Source organism: Chironomus tepperi, unplaced genomic scaffold (genome assembly GCF_022539635.2).
Source record: "Chironomus tepperi strain 1889 unplaced genomic scaffold, CSIRO-AGI_Ctep_v1 contig_354, whole genome shotgun sequence".
NCBI classification, from domain to species: Eukaryota; Metazoa; Arthropoda; class Insecta; order Diptera; family Chironomidae; genus Chironomus; species Chironomus tepperi.
In genome coordinates this window covers 3,863,243-3,887,984 of record NW_027226476.1, presented here as the reverse complement: position 1 = coordinate 3,887,984, position 24,742 = coordinate 3,863,243, and the positions used below count along the sequence as shown (strand labels likewise).

General features: G+C 33.2%; 6 protein-coding genes and 1 long non-coding RNA gene across 7 annotated transcripts; 2 read left to right on the top strand and 5 right to left on the bottom strand.

Moving 5' to 3' along the window:
- Positions 1 to 452: 452 nt before the first annotated feature.
- Positions 453 to 3,847, top strand: LOC139094300 (uncharacterized). Its single transcript, XM_070645325.1, has 2 exons — positions 453 to 608; positions 1,671 to 3,847. Exons 1-2 carry the CDS (start codon positions 577 to 579, stop codon positions 3,526 to 3,528), a joined length of 1,890 nt encoding a protein of 629 aa, XP_070501426.1. The 5' UTR covers positions 453 to 576; the 3' UTR covers positions 3,529 to 3,847.
- A 2,606-nt stretch (positions 3,848 to 6,453) lies between these two features.
- Positions 6,454 to 8,625, bottom strand: LOC139094317 (uncharacterized). Its single transcript, XM_070645345.1, has 2 exons — positions 8,267 to 8,625; positions 6,454 to 7,748 (listed from the first exon to the last, which is right to left on the bottom strand). Exons 1-2 carry the CDS (start codon positions 8,569 to 8,571, stop codon positions 6,551 to 6,553), a joined length of 1,503 nt encoding a protein of 500 aa, XP_070501446.1. The 5' UTR covers positions 8,572 to 8,625; the 3' UTR covers positions 6,454 to 6,550.
- Positions 8,626 to 10,064: 1,439 nt separating this feature from the next.
- LOC139094358 (uncharacterized) lies at positions 10,065 to 11,980 on the top strand. The gene is made up of 3 exons (XR_011544773.1): positions 10,065 to 10,297; positions 10,649 to 11,337; positions 11,558 to 11,980. It is a non-coding gene; the product is annotated as an uncharacterized lncRNA (long non-coding RNA).
- On the bottom strand, positions 11,399 to 13,683 carry veli (L27 and PDZ_signaling domain-containing protein veli). The gene is made up of 5 exons (XM_070645382.1): positions 13,542 to 13,683; positions 13,317 to 13,424; positions 13,131 to 13,249; positions 12,766 to 12,987; positions 11,399 to 12,294 (listed from the first exon to the last, which is right to left on the bottom strand). The coding sequence occupies exons 1-5, from the start codon at positions 13,576 to 13,578 to the stop codon at positions 12,193 to 12,195; spliced, it is 588 nt and encodes a 195-aa protein (XP_070501483.1). The 5' UTR covers positions 13,579 to 13,683; the 3' UTR covers positions 11,399 to 12,192.
- A 112-nt stretch (positions 13,684 to 13,795) lies between these two features.
- Positions 13,796 to 15,216, bottom strand: LOC139094339 (uncharacterized). Its single transcript, XM_070645373.1, has 3 exons — positions 15,104 to 15,216; positions 14,308 to 15,036; positions 13,796 to 13,953 (listed from the first exon to the last, which is right to left on the bottom strand). Exons 1-3 carry the CDS (start codon positions 15,122 to 15,124, stop codon positions 13,843 to 13,845), a joined length of 861 nt encoding a protein of 286 aa, XP_070501474.1. The 5' UTR covers positions 15,125 to 15,216; the 3' UTR covers positions 13,796 to 13,842.
- A 5,177-nt stretch (positions 15,217 to 20,393) lies between these two features.
- LOC139094340 (leucine-rich repeat-containing protein egg-6-like) lies at positions 20,394 to 21,486 on the bottom strand. The gene is made up of 2 exons (XM_070645374.1): positions 21,353 to 21,486; positions 20,394 to 21,281 (listed from the first exon to the last, which is right to left on the bottom strand). Exons 1-2 carry the CDS (start codon positions 21,367 to 21,369, stop codon positions 20,447 to 20,449), a joined length of 852 nt encoding a protein of 283 aa, XP_070501475.1. The 5' UTR covers positions 21,370 to 21,486; the 3' UTR covers positions 20,394 to 20,446.
- Positions 21,487 to 22,320: 834 nt separating this feature from the next.
- Positions 22,321 to 22,755, bottom strand: LOC139094459 (vitelline membrane protein 15a-2-like). Its single transcript, XM_070645494.1, has 2 exons — positions 22,539 to 22,755; positions 22,321 to 22,472 (listed from the first exon to the last, which is right to left on the bottom strand). Exons 1-2 carry the CDS (start codon positions 22,753 to 22,755, stop codon positions 22,321 to 22,323), a joined length of 369 nt encoding a protein of 122 aa, XP_070501595.1.
- Between the last annotated feature and the right edge of the window lie 1,987 nt (positions 22,756 to 24,742).

Below are 24,742 nucleotides of genomic sequence, written 5' to 3'. Positions count from 1 at the left end.
TCCAGAGGGTTCTGGGGTCAACGTCCTTCCGAATAAAATTTGACAAAACATTGACTAAAAATTTAAAAAAAATTAAAATAAAATTTAAAAAAATTTGAAATAAAATTTGAAAAAATTTAAAATAATTTTTGAAATAATTTAAAATAAATTTTGAAATAATTAAAAATAAATTTTGAAATTTGATTTGAAAAATTTAAAAAAAATTTGAAGGATTTTAAAAAATTAAAAAATTTGAAAAATTTAAAAAAATTAAAAAAATCTCAAAATTTAAAAACAAATATTGCTAAATTTTCAATTTCACTAAATATCACCCAACAAAGCAATTCATCAGTCACATGCTATCCTCACTAAATGGTGAGTTACTCATTCAATTCACCACAGACATACCAATACACTCTTACATTCTCATGCAGCACTTCTATCGTTTGTTTTTATTTACGTTTTTAGTTTCAATGAAGTAAAAAGTGTTTTTTTTTTTCTTTGTTCTGCATTACTTTAAAAACAAAACTGAAATTATTGACAAATTTTACGAAATTAATTAAATATTTTTGTGATAATTAGCATAATTGTGATAAAATGGAGATTGAGCCAGCGACTGTCGATGATTGGTAAGGCAGCAAATTATAAAGTTAATGAAAATCGATACGAAAAAAATTTCGAAATGGAAAATTTCAGAATTACGTCAGAATTATTTTGAATGGATTTTTTGGGGTGGTCTGGGTGATGGATCTTAAGGTTTGGTGCTTAGTGCTTGTGAATTTGATGTCAAAATTAGGAAATTTCCTTCCAAAATTGATCTTGGAACTTCAAATTACGTATATGATCATCTGAACGGAAACTGCGTAGAAATGATCAAACAGCTGGTCTCCAGGCTGACTTTAATCTTGCCTGAGACTGGACACAACCGAATCTGGATTGACCCTAGAGCCACACTGGCCTTGTTGCTGGATTTTCGATCAATTGTAGGTCCTGTGCCTCCAAGGATCAAGCTGGATCTATTTTCATACAAAGCTTGACAGCTTGAATCTTTTAAGCTTAATTCTCTTATTATATATCGCTATTAGGGGATGGGGAGGGAGCATATCTTCTTTATTAACTCATCTCTTTGGCCTAGTTGCTCATGAATCCTTTTTCGTCCATAAAGAACACCAATAAATTGTTCCATGCTTCTAAACCTTTTAGAAGTTCAGAATATTAAGAATTTTATCGTCTTTGTCTTCATACCCGAATGGCATAAGTCGGTTACTTACTTACTTACTTCGCTGGCCGTACAGATCAACTGTGATCCATGATCTCTCGCAAATTTAGCCTATAATTGGTTCTATCGTCGGCCAATTGCCAATACCAAATGCAATGCTGTCTCTATCGACAGCTTACTTCCAGGAGTTTTTCGGTCTACCTCGAGCTCTGCATAAGTCGGTTAATTGATCTTAAATCCCCCAACAGGCCAACTTGACTCTAATTTTGTATCCTAATCCCGAACAGACATGAAGCATGCTAGCAAAATTGAACATGCTTAATTAAATTGATTGAGTATACTCATATAGGAGACTGTGCTTAATATCTGCTAGGTTATTCAGTTTAAGTCCAACTTTACGGGATATCCTCAAAAATCCTCTTTTAAAATTCCTAAAATTATTCCATTAATTTCTCCAATTATTCAATTTTAGGGAACTGATAGCCAAGGAGACCCTCACGCAGTACTACAATCGAGGTGGACATGGTCAAGGTGACAACTACCAACTCCTGGAAGGTTCAAACTTTATCAACACAATTGGATATTCTTTATCACTTCTACCAAATGTAACTCTCCAAAATTGGTCACCAGATCACTTTAAATTAGCCCGCGAAGGCTGTCTGTATTACTATGAAGGCAAGAATCTCGAAGCAGTTGAAAAACTCGTCGCCAAATTACAGGCTGAATGTAATGGCGATCGTGAAATTTTCATTACAATACTTCCAATTGCGTTCTATTATTCTGAAAGTCTATTTACACTTCCTTTGTATCGCTTTAAGCCAAAACATGACGAGAAGGTTGAAAAGTTTATGGACCATACAGGACGTGTTTATAAGAGCTTTGAGGATTGGCGGGAAAATAACAATTTACCAGCAACACAGCTGCTGTATCCAAGGGATGGACACTTGACACTTAAGCAAAATAAGGAAGGAAAAGTTGATTGTGTCCTTGAAGATTCAGCTGAATGTTCACGTCCAGTAAAGACACTTATGGCATGTGATATTGCAAGTGGCACACTCGGCATCCTTGCTGGAATTGGAGCAACAATTGCAACAGGTGGAGCTGCACTTTTAATGATGGGTGCTGTTGCAGCTACAGCAACATATGGAGCTGGTCGTACAGGACTTAAAATTCGTGATCGTGTACAGCATAAGGAGACTGTTAATCCATTTAAAAATAGTGAAGCATTTTGGTTGTGGCTTGGACTTGGTGCTGATCTCGTCACATTTGGAACTTTATCAATAGCAAGCACAAAATTTTTAGCAACATTCTCACAAAGCACAACATTAGTGGACATAAGTCGAAAGTTTAGTGCTGCAACGCGTGCAATGTCAATTTTTAGTGGTTCCATACGTCCTGTAACGGACACAGGCAAAGCTTTACTTTGTGGCTATGAAATTTTCACAAAATTACGTCATAAATCCACAAAAGCATCACTTAAGCTACCAAAGGATGCACTTATGAGGCTGAATGACTCAATGGATGAATTCTCAGAGACAAATATGCTGATGATGGCTATAACGGAAGGATATTGGTCAAAATCAAAAATGTCTTATTGTTCACCAGAGGAATTTGTGGATATGGTACAGGAGACAATTATAGCACATATGCTTGATGCCTGTAATAATAAGAAATTATTTGAGGATATGCGATCACTTTTACAAAATGATGAAGCATTAATTGAGACTTATAAGCATTTGGATGAGTCTACAGACCTTGATGACGTCATTAGGGTCATTTTTGATGTCTTTACGACAAATGATGATAAAATGGAAATTAAATTGATTGGAAGTGACTGTTCAATTAAGATTAATGAGCTAAGATTGAGTATTTTGGAACTGGCTAAGCTTAAACCTGAAAATGTCGTCAATGTTGTCCAGACAATTCAGAATCTCAACGAGGAACAGACAACAAAGTTGGTAACAATTCAGGATTATGCTCATAATAATCCATATCTTGTACAGATGCTCAACTGTATTGAACCTGTTGACATGATTGATGTCTGGTATGATATTTTTGTAATTTGTTTTGATGAAAATTCTGTGGCTATAAAGGATACTGAAAATTTATTAATTAAGCAGCATGAAATTCCGTTAAAAATGTTGAGAAATTTTAGTCGTGAAGAGCGGTTGAATGTGATTTTTGAGGTTAAGAATTTGAATGAGACTCAAAGTTATAATTTTAAGAGATTGACTGACAGTAATGATGAGAATAATGAAGGAATTTATAAGATTTTGGCAGTTGATGATGAGGAAAAGAAAGCTTTTTTGGAGAAATTGAGGGAAAAATGAAGGATTTTTGGGCAAGTTTTAGAAATTAGGATTGAAATTAAGAGTCAGACATTAATAGTTAGGGTTTCTCTTTAGGGGACCGACCACTCATGTAACAATTGAAAAAAAGGTTACAAAAGAGACAAACGTTGTCACCTAATTTCGCAGTTCGGACTCAATTAGAGTTACCTTCAATTTGGAATCCTGTCAACTCTAATTAAGACAAATGAATTTTTAATCAAAAATTGAAATTTGAAAAATTAAAAGAAATTAAAAATTTAATTAAATTAAATTTTAAAACAAAAATTAAAAAGTTTAAAATTTAGGAAAAATTTGGAAAAAAAAATTGCGAAACAAAAATTGAAAAAATTTGAAATTTTAAAAAAATAAGAAAAAATTTTAAAATATTTTTGATAAAATTGATAAATCAGACAAAAATAGGGAATTTTAAAAAAATAGATTCAATCAAATAATTTTTAAAAAATTGAAAAAAGAAAATTTTTACTACTATTCTTCTTTATAGTGTCTGACCATGATTCAAAGATTTTAAATTTAAATTTTAGAAAGATTTTGAAAAAAAAAATTCATTTTCAAAATTTTATAGAAAATTTAAAAAATTGTTATAAAATTAAAAAATTACACAAAATTTTTAAAAAAAATTTGAAAAATTTGAAAAATTTAAATATTTTAAAAATCTCAAAATAAATTGTTCAAATTGAAACAATAATTCGTAGACTTTGGGAGACCGGACTCAATTAGAATTACTTCCAAGTTTAGAATCCTGTCAACTTGCGATACAAACAAATGAATTTTTAATAAAAATTGAAATTTGAAAAATTAAAAGTAATTAAAAAAATTAAAAGAAATTGAAATTAAAATAGAAAAAAGTTGAAAATTTAAAAATTTTGGAAAAATTTGTTGAAAATTGCGAAACAAAAATTGGAAAAAAAATTTAAAAATAAATAAAAAAAAACTATTTAAAAATAAATAAGTTGAAAAAATAAAAATTTTTGATAAAATTGATAAATAAAACGTAAATAGGGAATTTAAAAAAAAATTGGAATCAAACTCAAATAATTTTTAACAAATTGAAAAAAGAAAATTAAGATAGCAAATTTAAATACGAAAATTAAGAAGTGACTATGAAGATTAATTAGAAAGATTTTAAAATTGAAATATTGTTGAAAAATTTAAAGTTCCACAATTATTTACAATTTTTAAAATACATTTAGAAGAAATGAAAAATTAAAAGTATTTAACTAAAATCTCAAAAGAAACTGTTCATTAATATCGTAATGTGAATAACTAGAGAATAGTTTTGAAATTATTTTGTGTGGATTGATAAATTTGGAAGAGATTGTTTGCGTTACATAAAATAACGTTCTATAAATCAGTAATAGGAATCAAAAAGTAATCTACAAGAAATTAATTAAAAAAATATGAAATTAAAATAGAAAAAAGTTGAACAACAATCAAAATATGTTGAAAAAATACAAAGTTTATAATGAAAAAAATTTGTCCTTCTGTCCTTCTGTCCTTTGTCCTTAGAAAGTCAATTTCAAAATTTGTTGAATTTTAAAAAATCAATTCGAGTATAGACCCCAAAAATTCCCCCAAAAAAACGTGGACTCCACCAATTAGAGTATTCTATATTAGAGTATAGTCAATCTCAGATTACATTAATTCATGTAGTAAGTTAATTAATAGTCAAAAAAGATCACACAAAAAAGGAAAATTCACGCCAAATTTAGAAAGAAAATCTTCCAAAGCTTTTGCAAAACAAATTCAAAAGTAACAGATACATATCACGGTGTAAGCCTTATACAATGACAAAAATCGCAAATTATAAGAAAATTTAAATAAAGAGAAATAAAATTATTTATTTTTGTGCTTGAATAAAATTAGATCTTGTTATTATTAATATAATTTAGGTCATTTGTCTGTCTGTCCTTCTGTCCTTCTGTCCTTCTATCCCTTCTGTCCCTTTTGCCTTGCTATCTGTCATTCCCGCTTTAAGCTCCGCCCCTTTTTCATAAACATCAAAATTTGTTAAATTTAAATCTTCCCACCATGCTTAGTGGGTGTTTTCTAGTTTTTAAATAATATTGGAACAGCAATAATCAATTTCAGGGAATTTTCAGTTCCGACACTTTTATTAGAACCTTAAAACCTGATGAATCTTGCAATATACCTAGTTTCAATTCATGTTCGCAAAATTCCTCTAAGAAATTCATCCAATTACTAAGACATACCTGAGGAAACATTGTTGCTGATATACAACAATGTTGAGACTGCATTTGGAAACGGGAATGGATTGAGTGATTGATTGATTATCGATTCAAAACTGCAGCCCTTTCGGGATTCTAAATGCGATACTATCTCGATGAGCTTCTTTCCAGACTAGGAACAAGATTGACTGTTTACTTCAAAACGTGCCAGCTTCATTGCACAGCCGACACAATTTTTCATGCTCCGAAAAAGGTCACCTGATTGATCTAAGAACAAGAATTAACAAACGCTAGCCAATAATATAGCTGGTTTTAGACTACATCTAACGGAGGTAAAGTAAAAATCACAATTCATTTGTACGGTCAGCAAAGTAAGTAAGTAAGCAAGAAGAATCCTTTGATTTGTATCTAGACTGTCTTATATTCTTATTTGGTGGACCCTACAGTGGACTTTCCCGGGATTTTACGGTCTCCGACGATTTTCAGATCTCGGTCAAGGACCGGAACGGAACTTTCCCTTGCATTCCCGGTCCCGATCCCGATATCAAGAAAGCATGGTCATCATACCATCGGTGTCATCCACGGAAGCAGCATCACTTGTTTAAAGGTATGTAACCAGAATTTTCCGGAATTGTTCGTATGGATCGCAAAACTTTATGGTGTATTTTTGGATTATTTTCAAAAATAGACACTAAGTCTGCACTAAAAAACCGTTAAATTTTAAAAATCTTAATAAATTTATTTATTTATGTCCATCAATTCACTTAGCACCTACAGATCTAATCATAACAAATTTTTTAAATTAATTCATTTCCTTAAACTTCATCGACCACAGGTGGCAGTGAAAATTCACAAATGAACCACGATGCACTACCACATCCAACACCCATAGCAAAGTAGTCATCCGTATACTGCTGTGTATATCTCAAGCAATCGCCTGTATTACGTCCAACAAAGTCATCCTGCTGCACCCAATGAACAGCTGAGAACATTAAGCTCCTATCTGGATTGAAAGTGTACCAGTTCCTGCATTCGTCATCAACACGTCCATTGATCCACACAAAACCACGTGGATTATTAATAAGCAATTGTCTTGTTGTGTTCCTGAACTGTGTCTGCACCTGTGAACTGTCAATGGCAAAAAGTTCCATTCGATTTGTTCTGCATGCTTGCTCAGCACCAGCATAATTTGCTGATGTATTAATGATGCATGATGACTTCAAATAAGTTCCATTATGGAACAAATCAGCACGTCTCCAGCATGCAGCAACATTTGGTCCTGATGGTGGTGTTGTTGTTGGTGCAACTGTTGTTGTTGTCGTTGTTGTTGGTGTTGGCGGTTCTTCCGTTTGCATAAAATGTTCACATACAAGCCAACTGTTTGCTGTACAGGCAATACCCATAGCTTGATATGGTCCAAATTGGGATGAATAACGAAGGCAGTCACCATTTGTTGGTCCATTGACAGTTGTTGTATTGACCCAATCAATACCGCTATATAATGGACCTCTAAGTGTATTATCGGAATTAAACACTTGCCATCCAGCTATATTATTACGTCGTCCATTAATCCATACAAATCCATTTGGATGTGCTCGAAGAAGCCACGTGGTTGCCGCAAAGAATGGCGCCTGGACTCGAGAATCGTCAATAATGAACAAGTTCATGTTAAGCTGTACACATCGTTGTCTGGCTGCTTCATAATTTGTATTCAAATTAACAATACACATTGACTTTAAGTATGTATCTCCATCAAACAGATCCTGTCGCATATGACATGACTCGATTCCTGGTCGTTGTGTTGTCGTTATTGGAGGTAATGTTGTTGTTGTTGTGGTTGTTGATGTTGTGGTTGATGAAGTATCTCTATCTCCAGGATTACCAGGATTAATGACTGTTCGATTGTCACAAACGACATCGTCCCAATTGTTACACCAGTTGTGGATCACATCCCACCATAGACCGTTGGCACACTCACGTCTGATTGGTGTTCCTCGTGAGCAGAGATAGTAACTGTGGAATTTAGAGTATAATTGAGTTATTATGGATTGTATGGAGTATCGTGGATTATTGGACAAGTAAGAAAGTCCTGAATAAATTGTACATAAAGCGCATTTTTGGAGGGAAATTGCAATTTTTTGTCATTTTTTGGTTGGAATTGACAATTAGTCAAGTTATTGTAAGTAGCAAAGTATCATGGAATATTAGACAAGTAAGAAAGTCCTGAATTTAGCATGCATAAAGCGCATTTTTGGGGGGAAATTGCAAATTTTGTCATTTTTTGGTTGGAATTGACAATTAGTCAAGTTATTGTAAGTAACAAAGTATCATGGATTATTAGACAAGTAAGAAAGTCCTGAATTTAGAATGCATAAAGCGCTTTTTTGGGGAAAATTGCAATTTTTTGTCACTTTTTGGTTGGAATTGATTATTAGTCAAGTTATTGTAAGTAACAAAGTCCGACCAAAAATGTGACTAAAGCGCATTTTCTCAAAAATTTCAAAATAAGCACAGATTGAATATCAACTTACACTCCACAATCATAAGAATCAGGTAAGAATACAGGATTATTGATATCATCCTCAGGTGGACACATGTAATTCACGTGACACTGTGCATCCTCAGGGAACATACAACGCTTTTCATCTGGACTAAAATGTAGTCCAGGTGCACAAGGTAGGATGTGTTGAACTCCATGGAAGCATATGATGTAAGATTCACAGTCATGTGGATGTGAGAACCATTCAACTAATAATGGATTACATGTTGGAAATTGAGCTTCCGCAAATGTCAAATAGCCCAAAAATATCACAAAAATTTTCACTTTATTATTCATAATTTTTTACACTTTTTTTGTCTCGTTACTGTTTGAATTGAATGATGGCTAATGACTGAACTTTTATATTAAATGTTCATGGTTTATGAGCCTCAAGTGTAAGATTACAATATCTTATCAAAATATTCTTAAGAGTTAACAGGAAAAGCTGATATGAAGACTTGCTTCGTTGCGATCATGAAATTAATTATAGAATATTAAATTAATTATATTGAGTGAAATTTATAGGAATTTGTGGATGTATTGGAGATTTATTTGGGTGATAAGATTGCCTTTTTCTGAATGAATTTTTTTGGTCAGTTTTTGGGGTTGATTGCTGAAATTTCGCTTAATAATCTACAAAAAATCTAGATCTGACATTGATAATTGCTGTGATTTTAAGCACAAATTAGGTCTTTTTGATTAGGTTTTAGGCCTATTGCTTTTCTAGAATATTTAAGGTGAGCAAGCTTAAGAGAGCATCCTTTTTTGCCTGATAATGTGCATCTCAGGCAAGGCATTGACACCCTTCATCCGTTTTCATCCGGATGAAACGTGTGTCAATGCCTTAATCTCAGGGCAACAGTTTAACGCAGTGATGGGCAACCTATGTACCGCGGCACATTTGAGTGCCCCCAAAATTGTTTAATAAAGGCAATATCGTATGCCAAGTGCGACTTCGGTCGAGGCTTATCACCAAGTTGTGCCTTGAAGAAGAAATAAAACAGGTTGCTCAACCCTGGTTTAACAAGTGATTATCCACCAAACCATGACCCTCAATCTTCAAACCTACAATTTAAATTGGCATCCGAATCAATTTGGATTCTTCAAATTTAAAGAAATTCACCCCAAATTCATATCCGAAAAGCATACCGTATGCGCCGTACTAACGGTAAAACTGGAAGTAACTCGGACGGCACCGTGATTGATGGATTTCGACCCATTTTAATGTTTACCTCATTGCCCAATCCGAGTTCTAATTAGAATTTGTGATAAAAATTAACAGGACTCTTTTTGAAGGTCCGGGTTCAAGCCCAGGACGGAAAATACTTTTTTCAAAATTTCAATTATTTTCTGCATTTTTTTTTGCCAGTTTCTATTAATATTCTATTAATATTCTTTGAATATTAATACTCAAAGTTTAAAATCCTCTGGCCACCCTAGCTATGCAGCCCTGTTACATCCGGTAAAAACCTAAATTCATTAACAATTTGCATAATTTCATGTCAATAATTTACAATAATCCATTTAAAACTCAAATTAATTAATAAAATCGTCAATTACTTCCTCCGATACTATATCTGATAAAAATGTAATCTTAAGCATTGCTTGATAAAGAAAATATATTAAGAAGGAACGGAAGAACTTAAAAATTAAAATCTTAAAAATAATAAAGTGGCAATTTTAGCTGGAAATGAAATTTTATCTTATCACAAATATTTATTTTTTTTTGTTTCAGTCTGCGGAAGTGATTAGGTTTAAAATTGTAAATATTATTGAGTGTAAAGGTTGTAAACAGACTGTTGGGTGCTTCTGGAATTTATTACAAGATTATTAATCACGCTTTATTGAAGATTTACCATTAGATAGGTCTAAGATGTGACTGTTCTACGCAACTTTGATTTGAACAAGTTCTTGAACTTTGAACATCTGATGCACCAGATGATATGTGATGAAGTGTACGAAAAAGAATTTTGTGACATCCGACGCATGGTGCATATTGCATTTAAAAAACCTTTATCCCAGGGTAAACGGAAAGTGTCCTGCTTTTAGCACTTCAATTTTAGCAGTGTCCTGCTTTTAGCACTTATGTTTGAATTAGGAAAAACCGTTAGAAATTTTTACAAAAAAAATAAATTTGTTCTTGAATTTAAAGTATAAATTTCAGCTCTTATCGATAATTAGGTGAAACTTGCAAAATATTATTAATTTACTTGTGAATTCAGCAAGTATCATAGAATTAACAAAAAAATTTTTGTTTTTACCGTTAACAAATTTGTGGTGCTAAAAACAGTTCAAATTCTTACAAAACCGTACAAAATTAACTGTCACTTTTTCTATTCGTTTACCCTGGCCTTTATCTAATCCGATCATTTAGATTCAGACATTCGCTGAGACGTTTCACATCTAATGAGTGCTTAACAAGTGAGGAATGCACTAGACCACTGAACATAGTAGATCTACAGTTGGAGCACCTGGACGCCTTGTAATAAATTTGAATCCAGTAACTTGTGGATTCCAACCAAGGGAAGTATAGCAAATTTGTGTTTCCATCCCACTTACGACACTTTCTTTGTGTTTCGCACTAGCACTCATGATTACGGGATCGGTATTGAAATAAATATGTACCAAATTAAGAAACCATACCGCCACTTAGCCACCTTGACTAATCGTCAACTCCGTTGATCGATCAATAACTTGATATATTCCTATTCTTATGCTAGTCTGGTGTAGACTAACCAATTTGTCGTCTACTGAAAAAGATTTATGGGACTATAAATAAGGACAAGAGTTTCGATCACGACATAATGACGAATTAACTCTTCCTAGAGGATGATATCATTACAGCTCTTCGGTTAAATCATTTGAGATTGGCTAGTCATTGATATAGACACCCGCAGTATGCTCCGGTATTTTGGGTGACAGTATCAGACTTTGTGGATAGTACTGTGAATAGGATTCGATGTGTAGAAAAAGTCGGAACTGGCAGAAGTTCTCGAAGGATAGAGCCGAAGTTAGATGTTGGCACGGCAAGGCAATGGTCTCACATGTGCCTCAGCAGAGGAAGTAAGTAAGAAGTAGCCAATTTGTGCTACTTGGGATAAAAAGTTCAAATAAAAAATCACAATTTTAGATTCTTTAATTATTATTTTTTTTTTATTAAGTAACATTTTTATTCATTTTTTTTTTTCATAGTTTTTCAATTTATTTTTTAATTGTTTAAATATCGATCATTTTAAACTTTTTTTTAATTTTCATTGAATACATAATAATGTTTTTTTTTTAGGTCAATAGGACATGGAAGTGAGGACATATTGCAACACAAGCATAGTTTTTTTATACATTCACACCAGAGTTGGAAATCAGGCATCTGTGACATGCAAAACCGTACAAATTATTTGTACAAGCCGTACAAATTCTTGGTAATTTGTATGGTTTTTCTTACAAATTTTTCGTACAAATTCTTGGTAATTTGTATGGTTTTAATTACAAATCCATACAAATTATCATGAATTTGTACAGTTTTTGCCTGTCACATATGCCTGTTTTCCAACTCTGATTCACACATTTGAAACTAAAAATAATAAATGAAAATTAAAATTAATATTTTAACTAAAAAAAATGAATAACTTAAAATTTTACTAATGAGCTGGCTTTAAAATGCTAAAGAATAATAAATGAGATACGCGAATTATAAACACAAAGGAGTTATGGCGGTAGCTAAACTGAATTTTAGTCACAACACAAATAAATTGCTCAAAAAATACTTAAATAATAATTTCTTCAGATTTTTCTTAAATTTGACCATTTTTTTGGGTCATTAATTCCGATAAATAAGACAAAAATAAGTAAAATTCCTTTAAATGAGTTTCGAACTCTTCTAGTTGCTGTCATGTAGCTTTTCAAGAATAAGGAACAAATTTATTGGAATTTACGTCGTGCTGTTTGTTTTTGAAATCGATTTTCCATTTCTTCTAGGACTTTTGGTGTATAGCGAACTACCAGCTTGACAGATCCGATGGCCTAAGTGAGATTTGAAGAAAAAAATTAAGATTAGATTTATTCCAATAAAAGATAAGTTGCTCAAGTCGGTTAATCGAGAGTAACTCTAGTCGGATAAATGAGAGTAACTCTAGTCGGATGAATGAGAGAAACTCTAGTCGGATAAACGAGATATACTCTAGTCGGATAAACGAGATAAACCCTAGTCGGATAAACGAGATAAATTCTAGTCGGATAAACGAGATAAACTCTAGTCGGATAAACGAGATAAACTCTAGTCGGATAAACGAGATAAACTCTAGTCGGATAAATGAGAGTAACTCTAGTTGGATAAACGAGAGAAACTCTAGTCGGATAAACGAGAGTAACTCTAGTCGGATAAATGAAAGAAACTCTAGTTGGATAAACGAGAGAAACTCTAGTCGGATAAAGGAGATAAACTCTAGTCAGATAAACGAGAGAAACTCTAGTCGGATAAATGAGAGAACTTACCTGTTTCAACAATTCCACAGCTTTTTCATGATTTTCACCCTCAACAGACACTCCATTTACCGATAACAGTTGATCGCCACGCTTAAGGCCACCATGACGGTCTGCAACACCACCAGGGATGATTCTTGATATATAAATTGGTGAGTTTTGCTCCTTTCCGCCCATTACATTAAATCCAAGGCCCTCGTCTGTCTTTGGAAGTTCAACGACTCGTGGGTGTGCCTGTAAGTATTAGAAATGGATTTTTAGGGTATGATCAAGAAGTGCAGGTCTGCAGGATTGGACGAACTATAAGGTACAGTCGAAATCTGCAGGTCTGCACATCTGAAATGCATTGAATCCGAGTATCAATCGCTTAAACTTACATGACCCTCACTGGCAGCAAAACTAGCAACTGTTGCTTTAGCAGTGGCACTGGCTCGAACATCTAAACTTCCTTGAATGTCAACTGTTGAGTAGACATGCTCATAGACTTCACGAACGGCTAAAATATTTCAAATTTATTAATATTTTCGAAAAATTTCGTCAATTTTTGGGAGTTTTCAACTGACCGTTCAGAAAATCTGACTGAAGAACTTTTTGAAGTGCTGCTAATTTTGTGGCTGGTACTTCGCCGCTCATTTGCAGCTTATCAAGCAATTCAATGGCACGGGCAATGTCTAAAAGTATAAAATTTAATATTTTTCAAATGTTGTGATGAAAAAAAAGTTAAAAATAACTTTAGAAAATTTTTGATAATTCATCAAATCAAGTCAGCACTTGCTGCTCATGCCTACCTCGCGATAATGTCAATGGCTCTACTGCAGATGACATTGTTGTCCTGATTTTAAATTCACTGTAGACCTATAAATTAATGAATTTTATTTTGAAAATTCTCTCAATAAGGAGGAAAAAAATTAAAATTTTAGTGTTCGAAAAATCGATGATTGACTAATCCAACATCGATGATGCAATTTCAGATCCATGAAAAAATTCAAATTTATTTTTACAGTTAAAATTATTAATTTTTTTTATTATTTTTGATACATTTTTTAAAAATATGAATTAATTTAGTTAAATGATGATTTATGAGTTCCGCTACCATTCAGGATCTTCAATTTTAATGTTAGATTGAAGGATAAAGTCTTCAGAGTTTGAAAATGTGTCCTGAAGTGATGATTCTAGCGAGTCGTCGGCTTTTCTTTTTTGCTAAAATTAGAAATTTGAGAAAAATATTTCAAATTGGTTCAAATTGAATCTAAATCTAGTTTAGCTAACTAATCTAGTCTCTAGTCGGTTAATCAAGTCAAACTCTAGTCGGATAATCATGTTGAACTCTAGTCGGTTAATCAAGTCAAATTCTAGTCGGATAATCAAGTTAAACTCTAGTCGGTTAATCAAGTACAACTCCAGTCGGTTAATCAAGTCAAACTCTAGTTGGTTAATAGAGTCAAACTATAGTCGGATAATCGAATTTAACTAAAGTCGGTTAATCGAATTTAACTATAGTCGGTACATTCTAGCTAGTCACAAAATAATTGACTAAAATCAAGTATAACTTACAGCACTACGAGTATTTCCAGTTGTTGTATTTAAATTTCCATTCCAATGCCTCGTCATGTGCTTAAAATAATTACTGTCGTTGAATTTTGGATAGAATACATCAGCATTAGTTGTTGCCTGCTGATACCTCCAGTAGACTACCAGAGCTGATGAGCAGTATGGACATTTAACTTCAAACTTTTTTCCACTCTCAAAATTACACACAAAACTAATTGGAATCTGCTTTTTGTCAGTCCACGGAAGTCCAGAGTCAAATTCCTTTAATTTTGCAAATAATTTTGTTTGAAATTTCTCAATAAGATCTGGAAGGAATTTCGGATCAGCTTCCGATTCCTTCATTCTCTTTGTGATATTTTCAATACAATTTGTTTTATTAATTTGCTGCTGGATCTGTGTCTGAAGTTGCTGTGGTGATACTTCCTTTGCTGTTGATATAAACAATGATGGATCACAACTATTCATCGATATGAAGACAGTCCGTAGTGAACTTTTCCATCCTTCAAGCAACTCAAATCCATCCAATGGCTCATCATACCAATCAGTAAGTACTTTATAGTATCGATTGTCAGGCTTTATTGACTTTATGTGCTGTACCATACGATTTGCAAGATTTTCATCAAATGACGTGTGCAGGAAGGAACTAAAATTTCTAAATCCATTGGCTTCCAGGAAGTGTCTGAGGATTGGCTCGATGCCGCCTGATATGTGATCAACTTTCTTCCAAAATTGCTTAAAAAAAAACATCAAATTTATTCATTTTATTGAATTATACATCCATGGATATAACTTGACCTACCTCGGCTTGTGTCTTGTCCATTTGGTAATGGAACTGATTGACTTGAAATTGATGATTTTATGAAATATTTCCAATTTCTTTTAAATAACTGTTTTTTTGAGGAAAATTTTTCCCGTTTTGTTTATATTGTTATGCCCTTTTAGAGATTTAAGGATGCTTATTGCTGCATCTGAAAGTAAATTGACACCAAGATGGCGTTAGTCGAAATTTGATCAGGTATTCGAAAGGAATCATCAAGATTGTAGCAAGTTATATGAACAAGAGTTGGCAGAACTCTTAAAGTATTGCAGGAAATATGAGTAAACCTAAGCCTTTTTAAGTGCTTCTGTGGAGTAATCGACAAAAAGGTTTGGAACTTTCAAACTTGGCGTCGAAGGTCATCAGTAGGTGCTGGTTGCTTAAAAGCGGCAATAACGACCCAGTTTCAATCACAGGGAAAGTATAGTTGAATTCTGGTGCATTTTGGACCAACTCGGCCTGACTGTGATTTGCGACGCACAATTTGTGGCTAGGTACCTTGCATTGATATACTCTGGATCATGCAGCGTGCAGAGTTGGGGAAAGCCAAAACCGATATATTCTACACGCGATCCTACCCAGGTAGACACGACTATTCTACAATACCCAAAGTACCTTTGAGCTGAAGGTGTAGGGTAGCAGGGTTAGATTAAAATAGGTAGTGTAGGATATCTTAAGTAGAGTAATGTAGCATATTGGGTAGGGTAGGGAATTTAATTTTAAAAAAAAACTTTAATTTAAATTTGAAATTTTTTTAATAATTTTTATTATAAAAATTAAATAAATTTTAAATTAAAAATTCATTTTTCAATTCAAATAATTTTTCAATTTATCCAACTGGTTGAAATATGACAGTTGCATTAACAGCAAGTGGTGATGGTGCAATAATGGTTGGTACATAAGCTCCGGCATGATGGTTATGAGGTGCATAGTTTGAATTGATGTAAGGATTCAACAATGGATTAATAGGTCCTGGAAATGAAATAAAAAAGATTGGTAATATTTGTCTTTTAATGCTGATTAGGCAGCTTCAGTAGCCGAATGAGGGAGGTCATGGATCACACTTGATCTGTACGGCCAGCGAAGTAAGTAAGTATGTAATCTTGATTGACAGAATTTTGGGAGATTTTATGGAGTTGGCAGGACTCCAATGTAAATGCGCCTCCACTGGAGTCTGAACTTCAAAAAAAAAAAAAAGTGGAGTCCGGACTCCACAAATTTCGAAGTTTTGCCTTTGTTATCAGGTCACATTGCTTTACTCGCACCCACAGAACTGATAAAGGGTCGTTCACTTATTACGTAACGCTCTTAATGGAATGGGAAGGAGTTACGCCTCAAACAATCCAAATCCATTTCCATAGAGAATTTGCTATTGAGGGAAGTCGCTTCAAAAAGTTGATTTTTTCGTTACGTAACAACTGCACGACCCCTAATGTGAATGACACTTTTTGGGAATCCTAGATTGTATTTGACAATGACGGCTTTATACCCGAACAGCATAATGTGTTTGCTAGGATAATGCTCCGTAACGGCACTGTGACAACAAATATTGACCCATGTATAAGGCGAAAAATGCAGTTTGACACATTTTGTTGCTCGGGATAGATCAACACAAGCAGTGATGATCAAAGCCTCGTTCTATATCCCGCCGCACTATGCGCATTAGATTGGCATTCTACTCAAAATAATGTCACTATTTATTACCAACTTGAGTACCACAAATTGGTTAATTGATCTAAATTCCAGGCTAGCGTGACTTGGATATGATGTCTTCATGTCGGCTTCAAGACAGAGTCACGCCGTCCTTGAACTGGATTTTTGATCAATTGATGCTATTCAGTAAATATCCAATATTATCTTACTGTGAATTCTAGCAGAATCTTCTTCATTTGGCAGTTCCGATCCTAGTGGAATTTCAACAGGAACTTCATCAGCAGCAACTTCATCACTTGGTCTTGGCAATGCAACACAATATGCAATTGCAAATGCAATCAATAAAATTAAGTTGAATTTCGACATCCTTGTAATGTTCAGTTGAATTTTTTATGTAAGACTGACTTGAAATATTCTGGATGCAATGCCTTTAAATACATTTTGCCTTTTTGTGGTTAAGAATTTAAAACGGGAATTGTATGGATGATCATTAAACCTGTATATGTAAAGATGTTATTAATTAGATGTTTTTTTTTTTTTTGGGGATATTTAAGGTTATTATTATAAGAACAATTACATAAATCTGGCTTAAGAATTTTTTTTTGGGGATTTGATAAATATTATTTTCAATTTTGGTCTGTTTTTTGTTAAATTATTTGTTACTTGAGCGGGGTACCGCATTGAGATCTAGAGCTTCGTTACGACATTTTTCGGGTAATGATTGAAAGTGCGACAGGCAACCGACAGTTTATAGTGGGATCAGGGGGTCGAGTAATCTAGTCGTGGTACCGTACGGTATTGATATATCTGTCCTGCATCATTGGTTCTATATCAATTCTGTATGGCATAGCGTTATGGTACAGTGATGTGATGATACAATATGGGTGCACGATGATGTACCCATTTTGACATACCATTGTACCGTATCAGTGATGTACCTATAACCGGACTATACCTTGCCGTAACGTACCGTATCACCACTTGACACGATAAAATCAGCCCTAGAACCACTCTTATGATGACATTACTGTCTGTACTTTTAAAAAGGGAGGCTATGAGCTGTATTTCCACTAAATATGTTTTGAAGACATCCTGAACAAACTTAATCGAACCTTCTTAAAATCTCCTCTTTTGACCATTCTTATTTGACTGTATCACAGGATGATTATGTCTTATTGATTCACTATGAATCGTGGTGCGTAATACATTGGCTGAACAGATTTTTGTTCCTGGCACCAAATAGTTTGAAATTATTTCCACGAAAATTCCAAGCAAATTGAAGAACAGATGTGGAAGGTTGACCCCTAGCCCCCTAACCCCCCTGAATGCTCCACTAAGCGCCTTTGATACCCTCCTGCATATGCACAATCCATAAATTCACTCAAAATCTCACTTCTTCTTGTGCTAGTAAATTGCATTTTCATTTATCCAATTGAACAAAAAAATTGCATATGCTGAACAAACAGGTTTTAATCTGACTTTTTTTTTTGACATTCTTAATGAAATTTATTTGCATTATTAATTTTTATATTATTTTCTTTTTGTGTGTATTTTTGTACAAAAAGTGCAGTTTGGAATTTAAATATAAACCGTGATAATTTGATGACATTAATTATGAATTAAATTGTGTTTTTTTTGTGGATCTTGAGATTTATTAAAAGTTGTAAGCTTTGGGGTTGTTCATTTATTACGTGATGGTTTGGAAGGGGAGAGGAATGAGATTTAGTTACGGAAGGGAAGCAGGGAGAGTTGCAAAAAGTGTACATTTGGATTTCTATAAATGAGAGCTTGCCGAAGTCGAAGAGAACAAGCCCAAAATAAAGACTACACAGGATGTCTCATTGTCTCAGTGTCTCAAATATGCATTTTCGCTATTGGAATCGGGATCGGAATATCTCGGGAAATCCCGAAAATTTTAATCCCGATCTCGAAAATTTATCGGGATTTTATAAAAATTTAAAATCAATTTTAAATTTTTTTAAATTTCAATTTTAATTTTTATAATTTATGTTTTGCAACTTTAATATTATTCAAATTTTAATTTTGATTTTTTTTTAATTATTGTACAATGTTGTTTTAAAATAGAATTCTAAATGAACTTTATTTACCTTAACAGGTTGATTTTAAGTTCCAAAAAATATCAAAAATCTACCTAAAAGTTTTAATCTCAGATTTATCTCAGGTAAAACAAATAATTTAAGTTTTTTGAGATTTTTGTTAATTATAAAATTAGAAACTTTTAATCAAGCAGTTAGATTTGTTTTGAGCATCAAGCCAAAAAAGTCTAAATTTTAAAAATTAAAAATAAAAAAATTAAAATAAAATTAAAAAATTTTTTTAAACTAAAAAAAGTAAAAATTCATAAAATTAAAAAATAAAAAACCTTAAAAATGGTCATCCGAACAGAGCCACGTGTCCACCTCATTATTGAATTTCCACAACTCAAACTAGACAACCTACTCGATGTCCTACAAGACATAAAAGACACCGATGGCAAATTAAGTCGAACAATTCTCCTCACAAGCAGCGACAAAACAGCAAAATTCCTAGCATGTGAATTAAATTTCAAAAATATTTTAGCGGCACCAATTTACGGAAGTCGAAAGAAAAGGAAGCAACGACGCGCAGTTGAACGATTTGATGATGAAAAATTTCAAATTTTAATTGTAAGTCGATCCGGATTTGAAATTGAGACTGGAGAAGTTAATCATTTTATTAATTATGATGTAATTTTTCCAAGTCCGTCAAATGCATTTATGAAGAATTTGAGATGCAGACGACATAGTTAGGGGCTATTGTGCCTATAAATGTTGAATTTTGTGATAAAAACTGTAAATAAATTTAAAAATTATAAAAAATTGCATTTTTTCTTATAATTTATTACATCCTTTAGGACACAAGGCTGTCAATTGATCACATGCCAGTTCCTACGCTTCCATTACTCGAACTTGATGTCAATTTTTGTACTGGACATTTTAGAACTAGTCATCTAGTTCCAGAATTTTTCATCTAGTTCCAGAACTAGTCATCTAGTTCCAGAACTTAGTCATCTAGTTCCAGAACTAGTCATCTAGTTCTAGAACTAGTCATCTACTGGACAATGACTAGCCATCAATTAGTTATAAAGCATTTTTCGTCCAATCGGACCTGGTTCCGAATCTTGAATCGACCCCTCGAGACTTGTGGTATTCAAAAGTAGCATAGTAATTGCCAGTTCCATTTCTGTTAACTACACCAGTGACCTTTGTGCTGCGACAAACTAGTGATCGATCCTAAAAAAATATTGGGAAATGCTATAAATCGTATGACGTGTGCAGCAAGCAGTGTCGTGAAAAATAAAAGGTTTCCCATCGCTGATCCACATTAACGATCCAAGTTGTGGTGTAAGGAATGACAAGTCAGATTCAAGACCAATTTGATTTTTCAACAGCCATGCTGTTGACGCCTGAAGCTAGCTCTATTGTTGAGTTCCGTCTGCTACATTACCAACAACAAGTGCGATACTATCTCTGTCAACAGCTTCTTTCCATGAGTTCAAACTTAAATATTGTGTAGATATTTAATGTGGATATGCCAACACCTTCATACAATAGCAGTAAAATTGAAAAATAAGTCAAAATATTTTAAAATTAATAATATTGTTTTATTTCGTCATTCTGGAATCTGTCGTGTCTATGTTGTGGTAGTCGGTTCTATTTTTGTAGTTGTTTTGGCTTCTTCTTGTGCCTTTTTGACTTGATCAGCTTTTAAGTCTTGAAGTTTGTCTCGGAAGAAATTTGAAAATTTTGAATTTTCCACTTCATTTTCCAATTTTTCCAGTTTTTCCTTGAGATGTTCTGAACTTAATTTTGAAGATTCAGCTTCGAGGTTCTTGACTTTTTGCTCCAAATTTGAATAATCTGAAGTTGTGCATTTATTCTTTGCTGTTTTGATGATATTTTGAACAGCTGTTGAACTATTGTAAGCAGCCATGCTGATGCAAGTATTCGAGTTAAGGGACACATTCGTAAGTTTTGACAGCTTATCAAACACATTTGGATCAATGTGAGAAATTTTGTTAGACGATAAATAAATGTCCTCTAAATTTGGATTAAATTCAAATAAATCTTTTTCTAATATTTCTAAATTATTGTATGACAAATAAAGATACTTTAAATTTGGGAAATGTTTCAAGTCACTTTGATGAATTTCCTTAAGTCCAGTGTATCTAATGGATATTCCTTTAAGATTTTTGAAGATTTTGTTTAATCTGCGTGGAAAATAATGAATTTGTCCTTTATTATAAACCTGAAAAACCTCAACATGATCATTATTATAGCCAGCCTGATGTTTGCCAGTCACTGAGTCGACTTGTGCAGCATCAAGTGAAGTTATTGCGACTGAATTTTTAACACTGCAATAATAAACTGTCCCTAATGGACTGCCCCAATCATCTGAATAATATTGACAATCAAACGATGCTGATTGTGATGATCCAGGAAGTGCCAAAGACATGCACAGAAGCAATCTAGACAAATAAGTTAAAAATAAACAATTAAGCATCAATAAAGCTGAACTAGATTAACAAATTTAACTCACATAATTATTTTGAACATTTTCACAATTTTATGTCCAACACAATGTCCCCAAAATGCAGGATATAAATTGAAATTGTTGACCAAATCAAGGCACAGCTCACAGCTTCTTCAGAATGATCCTCAACTTAAGACAGATGATTTGAAAGTGAAGCCACAACAGCACAGGAACTGCTTTTATACAAAATTATCTCCCAAAAACACACGCGACCAATTTTTGAGAGTATTGGAACTGCTGATAAGTTGAACACGGATTTTGAGTGGAAAAAACCGGCGAGAATTTAACATTGATAAGGATTTTGTGCTGATATTGATGCTGTTGTTGACCGTCACTTGACTATCGCTGTCTATATTCTATATAAATTATTTTTATGTAAGACATTTTGGGATTAAAAAAGTAAGGCTGATATTTGCGATGTTTACGCAAAACCGAGCAGCAATCATGGCACACGTGTATATTGTGGCACACATGCTGTCCATGGATTGAAGTGTCAGCTTCTTAATTTATTTATCCAGATTTGATTTCCACGTCGTGGCTTGTCCGATTTGAGTTTAATTTCGAAGATATTGCTGTAATGTTCAATTGATTAGGGCTTGATACATATCATGGATCAAACTAGTATATCATGGCCACTTGTGACCAATAGTAGCATAGACACTCTGGGAAAATTGTGCAGAACTTGATGTTCATTGATAATAAACAGATCTTTGCAGGATATCCATTAAAAGCTATGATAATAAATTGCAAAATACCTAAAATTGTCAAAAAATCGATTCCTTTTTAAAGCTGTGTGGACATAAAAGATTATAAAGTTGATAATTATTACTTTTTCTCCTTATAAAAGGAATTGCACAAATATTTTTTTATTCATAATTTTTGTAGCAAAATTTAAATAAATTACAAATTTTCAATTAAATCTTTTCATCCATTTCAGTTCTATTTATGAGTTTATCAAGCAATCAATTGATGTCTTATTGGTAGTTTGGTGGAAGTGGTGCTGGTTTTGTATAAGTTGGTGGTGGTTGTGGTGGTGGTGGGATTGGTTTTTCATAAGTTACAGATTGGCATGGAACTGGTGCAACTGATGGAGCACAGCTAAGGAGCAAGTTTGTTGGACATGGAACTGTAAAAATTGAAGAAAATTAAGTAAAAATATTCATAAATTAATTAAAGAAATTAAAATTCATACCTGGAGGTGCTGGAGATGGATAAGTGTAAGGAACGGGCATTCCAACTTGAACTGGTCCATATCCTGTTTTAGCAGAGTAGATTGATGGTTGATATGATGCAGCAGGTGGTGGTGATGGTTGATATGGAGCTGGAGCAGTCAACGTATATGATGGTTGATACTGAGCTGATGATGATGCCCAGATTCCGGCAAAAACTACGATTGCGATGACTTTCATGATTCTAAGTTAATGTAGTTGCTTTAATTACTTGAAATACTAACGAAGACTGATGCTTCTGAATAAATTCTATGCTGCTTTTATATTGAATTTGTTGATTGATTGCCATTAAGCAATTGACTCATGTGACGCAAATAATTGGTGAAAAAATTGCTAAATTTTGCATTTTCGATGAATGAACTTTAAATGATTTTTATGCTGACTATCTTAACTCTTTTAATTGCTGTTTGTGAAAATTTGTTCAATTACGTAAGTAGGTTAGCATTAAGCTTAAAGTAAAGATTTATTTTCTGTTGACTGTGATTTTTTGCCGGTTTTATGTTAAATTAATGATAATTGATATCTTTACGTTGACAAAAATATTAAAGAGGTTACTGAGGACATGGACTCCTCAAGATCACTGCATATGACATAAATGCATGAATGCAACAAAACTCAAGATTTCACTAAAAAAATCGATCGAGCTCCTATAGCAAAACTTTCTGGCTACTCCGCTGGTACAGCTTCATGACAGAGCTAAGAATGAGTCTCTATAAGATGTAAGGATGTGTTAAGAATTGGAAAGGATATGAGAGTCATAAATTAGTTGATTAAAGCTGACATAAATGCCGAATTTAAGATTCAAGAGCTTCCAATCATCAATGATCGTATAATTTCAATGAAGGATTAACAAATTATTTCTTTATCACGTCGTCATCATCAACTTGATAAAATTTGAGCTTTAAACATAAATGTGATTTTTTTTTTTGGATTCCTGGTTTGAAAGTTTGTCTTTGCAGCAGATCAAATGACCTAACAAGGTTTACTATTAATGCACTGAAAAATAGAAATTTATCAAATTAATTCAAAAATTCCTCATAGAAGCTAGTGGGATCGCATCTAGTTGATGATGATAAGAAATACCAAATGGTCATTGACTTTGTCTACTTAAGATCCATTGCTAGCAATACATTTTTCACAACACTGGATATTAAGCGAAGGATTTTGGAAGCCAAGCGAGCATACTATTCAGTTAGACAAACATCTTCTAACAACGAGAAAAATCTCAAGACATGCCAAATTAATCATGTATAAGTAGGGCGGCCATCTGCTGTATTTTTGCCGGGACACTGCTGTACTTTTCTACCTTGCTGCTGTGTCCCGACAAAGCCTCAAAATGACCTAATATAAGACATTAATCCACCTAATAATGCTTTATAGTTCAGAGTCATGGAATTTTGATTGTTGCAGACGAATATAAAATTCGTGTTTTTTAAAAAAAGAGGAGCCTTAAAGTCATCTTTGAACCCAAGACAGAAGGTGACCAGTAAATGTAGGATCAATGGTAAGCTGCATCAACTCTCTGGAGAGGCTGGTATGAGAAGAGTCAAAGTGAACAAGGAACGATGGACTGAACATGTTGAATAAGCCTCATTAAATAAGGTCATTAAACCTGACTTTTTGGAAGGTAAAATTGCATGAGGAAGACCAAAATACTCCTAGAAGGAAGCTGTCGACAGAAGCAGCATTGCATTTGATATTGTTATTTGACAGACGGAAGCCAGCGATAGAGACAGCTTCAAGTGTCATCTGAGGGAGGCCATAAATTGTTGATCTGTGCTGCAAGCAAAGTAATTAAGTTCAATGATTTATTTCCTGAAATCTGCAAAAATTCAAAAAAAAAAATATTTAATTTATTTTAAGGCTGAAGTCTGTTACACGGGGGGCCAATATATGAAATTTTCGAATTCAATTTTTTTGGTTAAAAATGATTAAAACTAACAGAAAATTGATAATTTGTAATTAGAAAGCCAATTTTTGTCATTTTAAGTGAAATTAGGCAAAAAAAAATTTTTTTCGTTTTTTTGAATTTTTGAAAATTTTATTAAATTTTCTCATCAAAGTGATATATTTTAGGACGAAAACCTTGTTAAAATGACAAATTGAAATTTTAATTTTAATTTCACCGAAACTAACATTACTATTCTGTGATCTATCTTATATTATA